At 46.0% G+C, this 13,999-nt stretch overlaps 1 protein-coding gene across 4 annotated transcripts in view; it reads left to right on the forward strand.

Moving 5' to 3' along the window:
• RBM19 (RNA binding motif protein 19) overlaps positions 1–13,999 on the forward strand; it is a 234,456-nt gene that overhangs the window by 53,591 nt on the left and 166,866 nt on the right. For all 4 annotated transcript variants that reach the window (XM_072600362.1, XM_072600361.1, XM_072600364.1 and 1 more), the window contains exon 21: positions 1,748–1,864. In XM_072600362.1, coding sequence (XP_072456463.1) covers positions 1,748–1,864 — 117 coding nt within the window. The remainder of the gene's footprint in view (positions 1–1,747; positions 1,865–13,999) is intronic.

A 13,999-nucleotide genomic window follows, 5' to 3' on the forward strand; every position in this document is an offset into this window, starting at 1 on the left:
AGTCTTGCTTTCTGCCTTCCCTCCCCTGTGATGCTGGGGAACTCTTCTTGGTGCCCCTCAGAGCACCTTCTGCCCCTTTTAACATCCTTAAGGCCCAAACCTCCTGACTGCGCATGTTGGCCCCTTATAATTAAGGTGGCGCTGAGTGTGTATGTCCCAAACATACGTTTCCATGATAAACTGGAGCTGTTCTGGTCCATTGCATAAATGCCTAATACACATTTATTATCATAATGGGAAACATTCGAGGGGAAACACTTTCTAATTGCATTGGTCTGGGCAGTGGAAATAAACAGAGGAGCGGCCGGGGGGACAGTGTGACAATGAGCCATCCATCACTGAGGTCTCTCCTCAGGGCAGGTTTTCTTGGCAGGACCTGAGAGTGAGTGGGACTTGGAGACAATTACAGTCATGGGATTATAAGCCCAGAGGTAGAAGGGCCCTCAGATGTCATCTAGGCCAAGCACCTTCCTTTGACAGGCCAGAATACAAATACCTCATTTGATTTGCATTGCAGCCCTGCTAGGGAGGTGCCATTATACCCATTTTACAGTGGAGGAAACTGAGGCAGGCAAAAGTGAAGTGATGGGGAAGGGTTACACAGCCAGCTGGATTTGAACTCAGGTCTTCTTGCTTACTCCAGACCAGGTGCTCTATCCACTGAGCCACTTTGCTTCATGGCATGAAGACTGAAGGAATAGACTTGGAGTAAATAGGCTTAGCAGTATCTTGCCACAGGTCCTTAGTAAAAGGGTGACCATTGGCTGGTCACTCAGCCTCTGGGGTCCAATGCTTCTTCTCCTTTATAATGGATATAAGAGCTGGCCTCAGGACTAAGGAGACCTGGATTCCAGTCCCACCTCTGCAACCCTTGGGCAATCACTTAACCTCTTAGAGCTCTGGGTAAATTTCTAAGAGGATAAGTTGCAGTGGATTAGTAGAGAGACTTTTCTTACCTGGAGTCCCCTATACCAGTGAAACCCCAGGTCTGGACATCCTTCCCTCTCCCCGCAAAAGTAATCCCTCCTTGTAAAGCCCTTTGCAACCCTTAAAGGCTTCAAAGCCACCTTCTAGGGGGCATCTGCCTGTCTGATGGACCCCAGCATTGAGAGCTGGCACAAGGGTCTTGAGGCTCACTAGATTACAAGTTCCAGGAGGGCAGGAATCCAAGAGAACTCAGGGGAACTCTAGGCTATAAGGAGACATCAACTAAGGACTTTATCAGAGAACTTTCCCATGAAGAAAATTATTCAGCATTTGGTGCAAATCTGTCCCTCCACATTAGGAAGTTGGGGGTCTTAGCTGAACCCTGCCTAAGCCTCATGGCCTTCTCTGTCCATCTGAAAATAAAGTGACAAAAGGGATCTGGGTCAGAAAGCCTTGGTTGCTTTCTTTGAACTTCCCAGGTGTCTCTCAAGCCTTTATGATAATTGGAACTCATGTCTCCAAATAATTACGATTGTCATCCAGACATCTGTGATGGGGGGGCGCAGACAGACATAGAGCCTGTTTGCCCTATTGCAAAGGGAGGGCTGGTGGACTTGCCCTCTCCTCTTGTTCCAGCCTCTAAGGTCAGCAGGCAAATAGGGCAGTCATCTTAACTGAAGCGATCCTACTTGTTGGGCACTGCCCACTTGGCTCTGTTTAGTGTGGGAGGTTGGTCCAGTGTGGTTTGGGGATGGGGAAGGAAGTCACAAATCCTTCTTCTGGGTGACTGATTGGATTCCTCTTCTGCTTGGTTAACCAGGCCAACTGTGACATCAGCTCGGCAGAAGCAGACGGCCCGCAAACAGAGAACGTCTAAGATCTTAGTCCGGAACATCCCCTTCCAGGCCAACGTGCGGGAAATCCGAGAGCTGTTCAGGTAAGGAGAAGAAATGGCCACCCTCATTCAACCCATCCAAAGGACAAACTGGGCTGAATGTGAAACCTACCAGTACAGGGAAAGCAGGGGAGGGGAGAACAGGGGGGAGCTGTACCAAGAGTTTTTGTCATATTTCCTAAAGACGTTTGCTGCCCATGATCTCTCTTCTTGTGATCTCAGCATTGTATTTCACAGCTTTAGGTAGAATGTGGCCAGTGAAAGCCCAGGGTTCCAATCAGTTCTTTTCCCCTCTTGGAATCTGTGGGGTTCTCTTGAAGGGCTCATCCATCATCGGTGGCTCTCTGTGGTAGAAGCAGAATTCTTGTAGTAGATTTGGGTGACCAGGCCATGGCCTATGAGCCTCTCACCCAGGGGGCGCTCCTTCCTTGAACGGATCGCATGTCTCTAGAAGGCCCCTGATCCAGTGTATACTTCTTGGTAGAGGTCCAGCCTCCTAGTGCTCACATAGGAACACTGACTCATTCATTGGTTAATGGTCACTTACCAAGACCAAGAAGGATGGGGAAATGTACAGGATTCACTTTTATGAGGAGAAGGGGGGTTCTAGAGGAAGGGGTGGGGGTGACACTGCTCAAGATTGATTTAGTTAGATAGGAGGGATGGGGCTGATTCCAACATGGTCCGCTGAACATCAGCAGTGATGGTGATGGTGATGATGATGATGATGGTGACAGTGACGATGATGATGACAGTGATGATGATTGTGGTGATGATGGTGGTGATGATGAAGGTGATGGTGGTAATGACAACGATGATGATGACAATGATGGTGGTGGTGGTGATGATGGTGGTGATGATGAAGATGATGGTGGTGGTGGTGGTGATGATGATGATGATGATGGTGGTGGTGGTGATGATGATGATGATGGTGGTGGTGGTGATAATGAAGGTGATGGTGGTGATGATGAAGGTGATGATGGTGATGGTGGTGATGACAGCGATGATGATGATGACGATGGTGGTGGTGGTGGTGGTGATGAAGATGATGATGGTGGTGGTGATGATGGTGATGATGATGATGATGATCTGCTGAAAAGTAGTAATGGTGATAGTGATGACAGTGATATTGGTGATGACCGCTAGCATTTATACAGTGATTTTCACATTTGCACAGTGCTTTGTATGCATCATCTTATTTGATTTGAAATTCAGCATATGTGAATTAAACACACTTGTTTAATCCAGAGTTGGCTGAGATCCCCAAAGACACAGACCGTGAAGACAAATGAAGGCTATCTCTTTGTTGGCTTGTCAGGTCCTGGCAGATAGCAGTCACTCAGTGGACTAGCATTTATTAAATACCTTCTGTGTGCTAGGCACTCTGGTAAGTGCCGTGGAGTTGTCACTTCTAGCACAGGGCTTATAAGGCCAGGGTGCCCTTTACAGAACTCCCACAGTGGGCCAAGCATGCTGCCCACACTTGGGGTGAGTCCTCCCAAGACTGGGCTTAGAGCTGGTTGTGATCTTCAAGGTCCTCAAGACCTCTGACAGAAGCTGCAAGAAGGGATAGGAAAGGACTAGCTTAAAATTGCTGCCTTTGTGAACTTGAGAAAGTTCCTTAGTAAACACTTACTAAGCTTCTCCAGTGTGCCAGGCCCTGTGTGAAGCACTGAGGATACAGAAAGAGACAAGCCAGTCCCTGCCCTGACGGTGTGCCAAGCAGCCTAGTCAGGAGGACCTGGGTTCAAGTCCAGTCTCTGACACATTCTTGGCTGTGGCCAAGGCAGGTCTCTTCACGTTCCCTAAACTCCCCAAAGGCCACTTGGAGATCTGCCTTCCTTGGGGGAATTTCCTCTCTGAGGGTTCTCTACACAGTGAATTCAGAGGTCCAGACTAAAAAAGTGTACTCACCTGTGGGGGATCCAAGGGGGAGAAAATGATGCCAGGGCCCAGGCCAAGGAGCTTCTCTTCCATTAGACTTCTCTCTGGACTTGGCTTTTCCCTCTGCACAGTGAGGGGCTTGGCCTAGGTCACTGAGGGCTCCTGAAGAGCTTCAGGATGGGGACTCAGGTGTCCTGAATCCCAGCCTGGGCAGCTCTACACTCACTGGGCTGACCCAAGTACTCGCAGACAAGACCACATCCATGATGGGCCATAATGGAGTCAACCACCATAGCGGGTGTTTACCAAGTAGCTGTTGAGTACAAACCCCTGTGGGGTCCAGCATACGTAATACACTTAGAGAAGATATGGTTTCTCTCCTCCCAGGACTTCCAGTCCAAGGTGAGAAATCAGGTTTGTTACTCTGTAAGTCAAGGATGACCCAGCTGACAGCCCCTCTCTTGGTTATCTTAGCATAGGTTACTATACTTGATCTGCACAGTCAGTCTTCCGTATAAATGATATTTGCATTTTGTAGAACATTGAAGCAGCAGGCATTTATGAAGCATCTACTGTATCTCAGATGTTGTGTTAGGCACTTGGGGTACTGATTTTGTAGTGGGCAGAATGCTGGGCCTGAAATTAGGAAGACTTGAATTCAAATCTGGCCTCAGACATTATCTAGGTGACCCTGGGAAAGTCACTTAAACTCTGTTTGCCTGTCTTTCCTCATCCATAAAATGGGGATAACAACAGCGCTGACCTCTCAGAGTTCCGTGAGGATAAAATGGGATTGCTCTTTGCAAACCTTAAAGAGAAATATAAGTGCTAGCTCTTATTGTCTGTGGGAGCATCGGAATCCAGGTCTTCAGGACTCTGTGGCGTGGGGCAGGTACGCCTTAGAGAGATTTCCGAGGCTCAGAGAGCCTAAGCTACTTCCTCATGATCACACAGCAAGTGCATGTGTGAGGTCCAGCCCCTCTCTGCCTCATCTCCAGGGTGAGTTACCCCAAGGGATGTCAGTCCCTGTATGCATGCCAGCTTGTTTGTCAGTGATTTCTTCATGACCTGTGGAAGGATGTCAGTTTAAGAGCCCTGCAGATCAGAATGGGTGTGCAACGAACAGCACATGTTCTCAAGACATAGTATCCCACCACAAGGACAGTTTTGCTTAGTTTCATAGTATATTTCAGTCCAGCAGTTATCCTCTGCATCACTGTCCTTTGTTTCTGGGATGAGAGCTTTGTCTGATCCTACTCCATAGATTTGTTTGGAGGAGAGGGCATTGTGCGTATGTAGATCATAATTACACGTCGCCGCACCTTGCCCACTCCCTCCCTCCCATTGTGGCGGGATTTTTTCTAGGTCATCTTCCCTGTGCCCCTGAAAACTGAAAGCCCTCCGCCTCTCCTCCTGCCTTCCTTTTGTTGTTTTCCATTTTTGAAGATTGAAGGCAGTTCTCAGCACACAACAGCAGGGGACACTCTTAACCTTCTCTGCAAAGGAGACTTTGCTTTGGATGAATCGGCAGTTGGTGTGTTTCAGACAATGCCACTGGTCATTTGGCCTGGGGAGGTTTCTGGGTGTTAGGGGTGCCTTCCTTGTGCCTTTCTCCATTGAGGGAGAACCCCATCCTGCTGTAGTTTTGGGGATAGTTCTGCTATATACTTACTTAGGAAATATGGTGTTCTTGCAGTTTGAAAATATGTAGGATTTCTATAAGACTGCCTAGTGTGATAATTACAGTGATGACCATGACGGTAATTATTCACCAGAATCTTATTCCCCTTCATAAACTGACAAATTACAAATCCCCCTGTTACAAATAAAGCCCCCTCTCAAACATTCAGAATTCAGGCAACAAACTACCTCAGTCACCCTCAATCACCTGGGTACCATACTGGCCCATAAAAATTTAAAATAGTATTTTTAATAGATATTGTCATGCTGAACATTCCTAACATGCCGTGTATGTGGCATGAAAAGCTCTTAAAGCATAGAGACCTAGCAGAAGAAATCAAAACCAAATGGGACAGGAAGTATGGTATATGTCATCCCCATCATCTTCTCTGTGCTGCCTGCAGAGGAGGAGCCTGCATCCCAACACTTTAATTCAGTTACAAAAGTCATCCATTTAAACTTTCTCCATGATAGTCCTCCAAATAGTAAACATTTTTTAAGAAGTGGGATAGCAGTCAGCCCTGGGATCATCTGTATCTAAAGTCCTTCAAATATGAGAGGTGAACGTACTGCTTCCTGTGAGAGGCACTGTGGGGTAGTGGATGGAAGAGCTGAACTGGGAGTTCCTCAGTTTTTCCTCCTCTGTCGCATGAAGAAATTGGTACAGACATTCAAGTCTAGAGGCCACTTCCAGCTCTAAATCTTTGATCTATCCTCCCAGTTGTCCATGGATAGATCATTTCATCTCTCTGTGCCTCAGTTCTCTCATGTGTAAAACCAGAGGATTGAATTCATTGGTCCACTTGAGATCTGTGATGCTGTGAGAAGAATGCTGGCAATGAGAACAAAAGCAGCCCATTTAGGGTAAGATTCCTGGTGTGCTCTCTGTGTCTTCTCTCAGGTCACAGCTGCTCTGTGACGTGGGCTTCAATATGGAAACTGAGACTTAGTGAGCCTGGAGATGGTAGGGGAGAGTGATGGGAATGGGGAAGGGCCTCAAATTCACGCCATCTGAGGACCTCTCCAAGGATTTGGACTGAGAAAGACTTAGGGAGCACAAACATTGTCTTCAGGTATTTGAAAAACTCTCCTTTGGGATGGGTCAGACTTGTTTTGGGGGCCCCAGAGAGCAGAATCTATTTTTGACCATTGGGTGAAAATTTCTAAGAGGTAGACTGACAGATGGAAACTTTGCTAATGTGGGCAAGTGATGGGCCCCCATCTCTGGAGGCTTCAAATGGTGGCTAAGGGGAAAACATGGACAAAGATCAGCTCCTAAAAATGCATTAAGCACCTGCTCTTTACCAGGCTCTGTGCTGAGTGCTAAGGATAGAAATAAGAACAAAGGCTGTCTCTGCCCTCAAAGAGGGTCTAATCCAGGGGCGGGGATTTGTCCTGTGAAGTTTGGATTCAGTCACAGGGGCTCATTGGAGTTTAGAGGGCCACGTCCAGCCTCGAGGTCAGAATTTCCCCACCCCTGATGAGTCTGAGTCACACATATTGTTTGAACAAAACTTCCTCCTCCTTTCTTTTTCTTACCGTGCCTGGCACATGGTCCTTAATAAATGCTTGTTGACTTGACAAAGATGAGCAGACTTGGATAGGTTTCAGTTTGCACCACTGGCGAAAATGGTCCCCATCTATAAAATCATTGGTGTCCTGACCCCACTCACAAAGCCATGGGCTTCTTGCTAGTTTTCCAGTAGGGGGAATGGGTGCCAAGCCCCCTTCTGACCGATGAAGCAGATTGCAGAAGCTAGGAGTGGAATCTGTGCAAAAGCTATTGTGTCTTCAGGGTTCTTTGGCCCCCTGGGCCTCATGATTACGATTCTCTAACCTTCAGTGGGAGCCAGCCCTGCCAGCGTCCAGACAGGTGTCACAAGGTAGCAGGGACCAGGATCAAAGTGGGATACCTGTCTCAGGACTGCTTTGCATTAGCTCTAAATACTTTCTCTGTTCACCTTTCTGAGATGGAGTACTGAAATCTTGTTAACTCTAGTATCTGCCCTCTCTTGATCATTTCCAGTTTATCCTGTCTATATAGGTGTTTGTGCATTGTCTCCCCCATTAGGCTGTGAGCTCCCTGAGGGCAGGGACCTCCCTTTGCCTTTTTTTGGATTCCTAGGGTTTAGCCCAGTTCCTGGAACAAGTGGGTGCTTAATAAATGTTTATTGGCCGGCTGACCAGTCTGACTGGCACACACAGAGGGGAGTAATTAGTCAAGCACTGATTAGCATTGGCTTCCTGGTGTTAGCGATACACAGACAACCCATCCTGTTGCTTTGCTGGGTAAAGGAGAGAATGAGAGGCTTAGGTCAGCTGCTAGACTTTCATTTTAAGTACCATACATAAAGTGGAGAGCATCGTCTGGGTAACTTGTTCAGGGCTGAAGTTCACCTTTTTTTTCCCAAGTAGCAAACAACTTTGCATTTGTTATGCCTGAGAAAAGTGAATGCCACTTGGGCAGTTAGTTGGATACCTTTAAGGACTGACCTGGCTTCATCGATGGGTCCTAGATTGGTCCTTGAATTGGGGGACTTGGGGTTATCTGGCCATGTTCTGCGGGACATCTTTCTCTTTCCCTTAAAGGTGATCACTATAGCTTTGCTATGGGAGTAAGCTTAAATCAAATTATATCCTTCCCTTCTTGGAAGGATTTTCAATGTCTGTATAACGACTTCATTTATCTCCCTCTGCCAGAAACGGGGCTGCATTTGGTTGAAGCAATCCCTGCTTGTGTGTCTCTGTTCCTACATTGTGTATGGTTTTTTCCTTGACCCAGCACCTAATAGGAACACAGTGGCCTTAGGAGTCCAGAGACCCATAGGTTCTTTCTTGCCTGCTGACTGGTTTTGTAATTTTAACTTATTTCTTTAACTTCTCTGGGCCCGTATCTCAAGGATGATGCCCTCTGATGTCCCTTCTAGCCCTGAATCTTGATCCCCTGATAATATATGCGATAGTGCTTCAGCAGAATGGAAAATCTTGTTCCAGCGTGTGTGTGTGTAAAAATGTGTGCATATATAGATTTATATATGTAGATATATATACATATATATTTACAAATGGAATTGGTGTCTGCATATGTGTGTGTGTGTATGTGTAGATAGATAGATAGATTCTCTCCATCACTCACTGTTACTGTGCCCTACTTCTCATTTGGGGCCTTATAGAGTGAATAATATCTTGGCACCTTTTTTCTTTTCTCTGGGAGCTTTGAGCTGGTCCTCAGTCTTCCAGTTCCCATGATTCTCACCGTCATTCCCAGATTGGTGAATCCTTAATATTCTTCAGGGTCTTAGGTGACCCTCTAACCACTATCCACAGTCATTTATCTCCTCACCTTCTCCCCCCCAAAAGAAACCAAACAAAACCAAACGTGTTCTGCCTTAGAAGGCCCCAGATCATTCCACATTCATGCTGTTACCTTCAGGGCTGGGGTTTGCTTTTCAGACTCTGAAACTCACAAAACAGAGGCATCCACTTTTGGGGGGTTTGTTTCTAGGTAAAGAGAGGCCAGTGTGAATTTGGTTTTTTCCCTGTAGTTAAACCCGTAGCCTCTCAGGCTCCTATGGACTTCCTAGTATCTGGGTGCCCCTCCCAACTAGTAAAGTGTCTGTGGTGATCAGTGAAGTGAGGAGAAGCAGACGTGTTTTAGAATGTCTCTGTGACAGATAATTACATGTTTTTTTTCTTTTCATGGCATGGTTGTCTCAGATTTTTCTTCCTTATAGGTGTGAACCACCTGCTAGGGGTGTGAATGACAGAGTTCACAACAGGTGGCTGAAAGCCTTAATTAGTGTCTCCCCTGTGCTGTCCTCTTCTCCCTTCCTGCCCTCCCCATCTTCATTCTCCCCTGTCCTCCCTTTCTGGCCTTCTCTTCTCTATCCCTTTCCCTCTGTCCTCCCCTCTTTTCTACTTTTCCTCATCCCCTTTTATCTCCTCCTCTTTCATCCTTCCCTTTCCACTCCTTTTTTCCTTTTTCTCCTTTCCCCTTCTCTCTTTTTTTTCCTCTTGCATTCGTTTCTTCTTTCCTTCATTTCTTCTTTCTCTTTACTCCTTACATCGGTTCCCTCTCTTCCTTCCTTTCTTCCCTTCCATCATTTTTCCTGTTTTTCCCTTGTCTGCCCCCCATTTCTTCCCTTCTGTCCGTCTTTCCTCCCTTTCTTTCTTACTCTTCTCTACCTTTTCCTCTTCTCTTTCTTACTTCCCTTTGTTTTGCCTCTCCCCTTTCCTTCTCCTCCTTCCTTTTCTTTTTCCCTTTCCCCCTAAACTGGCCCCTCTACCCATTGTTTTCTGTAGTAGTGACCAAGGGCCAAGTTCCCTCTCTTTCCAGGTCCCCAGCTTGTCATTCACTAAAGGATTATCTATGACCATACAATAGTTTTTCCAACAGTTGCTTAAATCTTTGGTCTGTTTCGTTCGAGAGGCTTTGGGGGGGGCGGGGCAGTGCTTCCTGTGGAGATCCGTATTTGGTACTTAAATAAGTGGGACAGACTTTCTTCTGGAGAGCTGTTCCTTGGGGCTAGCTGTGCCTGGCATTGTCATGCCGTGGCAGAGATAGAACCAGAGCAGTTGGTGCTTGTCTGTGCAGCCCTTTGAGGGCATGTTGTGTTGTGTGTTCATGCATGGTTTGTGTGAAGCATGAGTGATCGCTCTGAGTGCCAGAAGGAATTGATGTTGGTGGTGAGGAAGGCCACAGAGAAGTGGGGGGGAGGAGAGAGGGAGAAGGGAAAGAGAAAGGGGGGGGGAGGGAAAGAGGGGAGGGGGAGAGAGAGAGAGGGAGAGAGGGGAGGAGGAGAGGGAGAGAGAGGGAGAGGGAGAAAGGGGAGGAGGAGAGAAAGAGGGAGTGGAGGGAAAGAGAGGGAGAAAGAGAGGGAGAGAGGGGAGGAGGAGAGGGAGTGGGAGGGAGGGAGAGAGAGGGAGAGGGAGTTGGGGGGTGGGGGGTGGAGGGAGAAAGATCTTGATTCCAGGCTCACAGACAAAGCCATTCTTAGGTGGAGGTGAGGCCCAGGGCCCCTCCTAGGAGAATACATGGCCGGGAAACAATAATATTCTGTGTCAAATCCTCCCTCTGTGGTTTGTTTCTTATGTGACTTTTGAGTCACTTCTCTCTTAGGCCTCCATTTTCTCATCTGTAAAACGAAGGGACTAAACTAGCCGCTCACATCAAAGAATCTTCGGGTCAGAGGGGACCACAGTGTCTGTGTAGGCCAGCCCAAACCTGACCAAGAATGCCCAGTCCCACTTAGCTGACTTGTGGTCATCAGTGCTATACCTCCTAGAGGACAGGTGCTGCAGCTGCTGCTGCTACTGTTGTTTTAAGATCTCTTCTGTCAAGTTTCAGTTTGTCACTGTGACCTCTCTTCCTAGTGCCTCTGGTTCTGCCTTGTGGGAGCCAGTGGAGCGAGTTCAGGCTTTCTTCCACGTGACGTTCCTTCTTTTAGCTAGTCTCCATCTCAGTCTCTTCTCCTTTGGCCCTGCTGCTCATCAGTGTCCTTTCTGAAGATGTTCTGACCAGAGCAGAGGACAGTGTGACTGTGGACTCAGCTCCTTGGTCTTGGACACTCACTTCTCAGTGCACCTCAGGCTGTTAGATTGAGCTTGGAGTTCACTGACACCCCCAGATCTGTCTCTGTCTTCTAGAAGGAAGGTGATTTTTTTCTAAACAAATGTGGACTTGGCCTCGATTTAATTTCACCAAGTGGGTTTGGCTTCAGTTGTTTGTCCCCAGCATTCTAGTTTGTCAGAAGCTTTTAAAATCCTGACACTGTTGTCCTGTGTTAGCCACCCCTCCTAGGCTGACATAATCTGCATATCTGATAACCATGCTGTCTGTCCTTTATCCAGATCTTTGGTAGAAATGTTGACTAGTCCAAGATTGAGCTCACATTCCTGGGACCCTGACCTGGAGACCTTTCAAATGGACATTAATGGCTCTTCTTTTTGCACTGTTATCTAGGCCGACATCTCTCCATCTTTTCCACAAGAATAGCCAAGAAGCTTGTTCACATGATTTGTTAAAACCCAAATGGAACATATCTACAGCATTCAGTCTGGTCTACAGTTCTATCAGTCCTGTCAAAAAAAGGAAATGTTATTAACTCAGCTTGCCCTGGGTACAGCCACACTGGTTCTTTGTGATCACTACTTCCATTTCTAAATGTTCGCTAACCATCCCTTTAATATGTTCAAAAATTTTGCCAGTAATTAAAGTCAAGCTCACTCATTGACCACAGTTTTTATATTCCATTCTCTTCCCTTTTTAAAAATTGAAAATTTACCTTTTTTAATCCGTCTCCTGTTGATGACTTCTTGAGACCCTCTCTTGTCCAAATCTGTGATCCTATAATCTCAATCTGCTCCATCCTATGGGTTATTCGGGTTCCCTCTTCAAGAGCAAGTATTTCATAGTGGAAGTAAGTGCTAGAGAGTTTGAGTCAGTTATTAGCTGTGTGCCTGCCTCATCACCCTGGGCCTCCACTTCCTCACCTCTAAACAAGGGAGTTGGACTTGAGGGTCCTGAATTTCTGACTTTGCCTTTTGATCATTTTGTTCATCCTGTTACTCCTTTATGGGACAGTGGCCACCTTTTGGGGAGGGTAGGGGAGGGGAAGGTTGGCAGGGTTCTTGCACATTTACCACTATCACAAGTCGATCACTTTTGGCATAATTGGTCATTCTGTGGTAGATTCAGAACAGAGAAGGGACCTTAAGAGACTTGGTAGCACATATGGTTGAGTCTGCTTCCCATTAGTACAAATCAATGTATGGGCCCATCCATGCCTGCCCATCCTTTGCAGTCCTTGCTTAGATCCTCCTGAAGCTCACTCTGGGTTCCAGTGTCCGGGAGGCCTTCCCCACTTTCTTGCTATCCCTTTCACCTATCACCCATCATTCATTTGTGACCATCCCTTGCCATCATACATTTCCTTAATGAAGTCTTCTTTGGCATTTGTCATTGGTTCTGTGGTGCAGTAGCTCATGGCCACCATGTCCCTTTCCATCATTCCCCCCTGTAGGCTTATGCTCAGTTTTACAGGGCAGTGAGGTGATGTAACCCTGGACAAGTCACTTAACCTTGTTTGTCTCTGTTTGCTCAACTGTCAGATGAGCTGGAGAAAGACACAGCAAACCACTCTAGCATCTCTGCCAAGAAAACTCCTACTGGGGCCACAAAGAGTCAGACACAACTGAAATGACTGAACAGCACCAACAACATTGTAGGTTAATTTGTTCTTCACTGTAATCCTGTATCCTTTACCTTGGGAATATTGTATTCCAAGATCTCCTCTTGTAGAGAAGTAGCAGCTGCCAGGTCTTGTGTGATTCTGACTCTGTGTCTTCGGATACTTGATGTGCTTCTTTCTGGATGCCTTCAGTCTTGTTTTTGTTTGGATTTTTTTTCCTTTGGCCTGGAAACTCCAGATTTTGATTGCTGTGAGTTTCTATTTGGGAATTTCAGGAAGGGATCAGTGGAACCTTTTGGATCTTTGCTTTCTAGGACTAATAGATCTGAGCTGCTTTCATTTGTTACTTGAAATACAGTAGCTAGGCTTTTTTTTTTCTTATAATCTTTAGGGAGTCTAATCATTTTTAAATTATCTCTCTGTGACCTATTTTTCAGTTTTTTGTTTTTAATCAGGTACCTTACATTTTCTTCTCTTTTTTTCCCAATCATTTGATTTTGTTTTACTATTTCTTGGTTGTCTTATGGAATCACTGGTTTTTGTTTGCTGTATTCTAGTTTTCAGGAAATCTATTCCTTGGATAAGATATTATCTCATTCTCTTCTAAGCAATTTTTTTCTCCAGTTCTTTCCTCAAGAGCTTTTATGTCTTTGGCTTCATGTTTTTATAGGTATTTGCAAAGCCTTTATAGAAAGTTCTTTTTCCAGTGAGTCTTGGCTTGCAGTTGTCCTCTGCAAGTTACGACTTGGGGTTTCCCTCTCCTGTTGAGGAATCTCTAAATTTACAACACTTTTTAAAATAAGGTTTTATTGATCTTTCTATTTATTTATTTATTTTAAAATGACTTTATTTATTTATTTATCTTACATCATCATCATTAACCCATGTATCCTTCCCCATTCCTTTCCCAGTCAGCTATTCCATTGAGCAAATACTATTTAATTTGCAATAATATACTGATACTGGTTGAGGAAACTAGGTGGCACAGTGGATAGAGCCCTGGGCCTAGAGTCAGGAAGGCCTGAGTTCAACTCCAGCCTCAGCTACTTATTAAGCTGTGTGACCCTTGGCAAGTCACTTCACCCTGTTTGCCTCAGTTTCCTCATCTGTCAGATGAGCTGGAAAGGAAATGGCAACCACTCCTGCATCTTTGCCAAGAAGATCCCATACGAGTCACAAAGAGTCAGACTTGACTGAACGATCACAAAACGAGAGTAGCATCGATGTTGGTTGGTGTCTTCATTGATTTAGTACTCTCTCCAGCTTCAGTTCTGAAGCTGAGCCTTTGGTCCAGGGCCAGGCTTTCCCCCATCTGGTGCTATTGGTTAGGGCATTGGACTTTTTTCAGATCTGAGGTAGAAGGAGTCTCTTGTAATTTTTCATTGAATGTCTCTTGATCATTATTTAGTCCGGTGTGAATTTC

The sequence above is a fragment of the Notamacropus eugenii genome, chromosome 4, assembly GCF_028372415.1.
Source record: "Notamacropus eugenii isolate mMacEug1 chromosome 4, mMacEug1.pri_v2, whole genome shotgun sequence".
NCBI lineage: Eukaryota > Metazoa > Chordata > Mammalia > Diprotodontia > Macropodidae > Notamacropus > Notamacropus eugenii.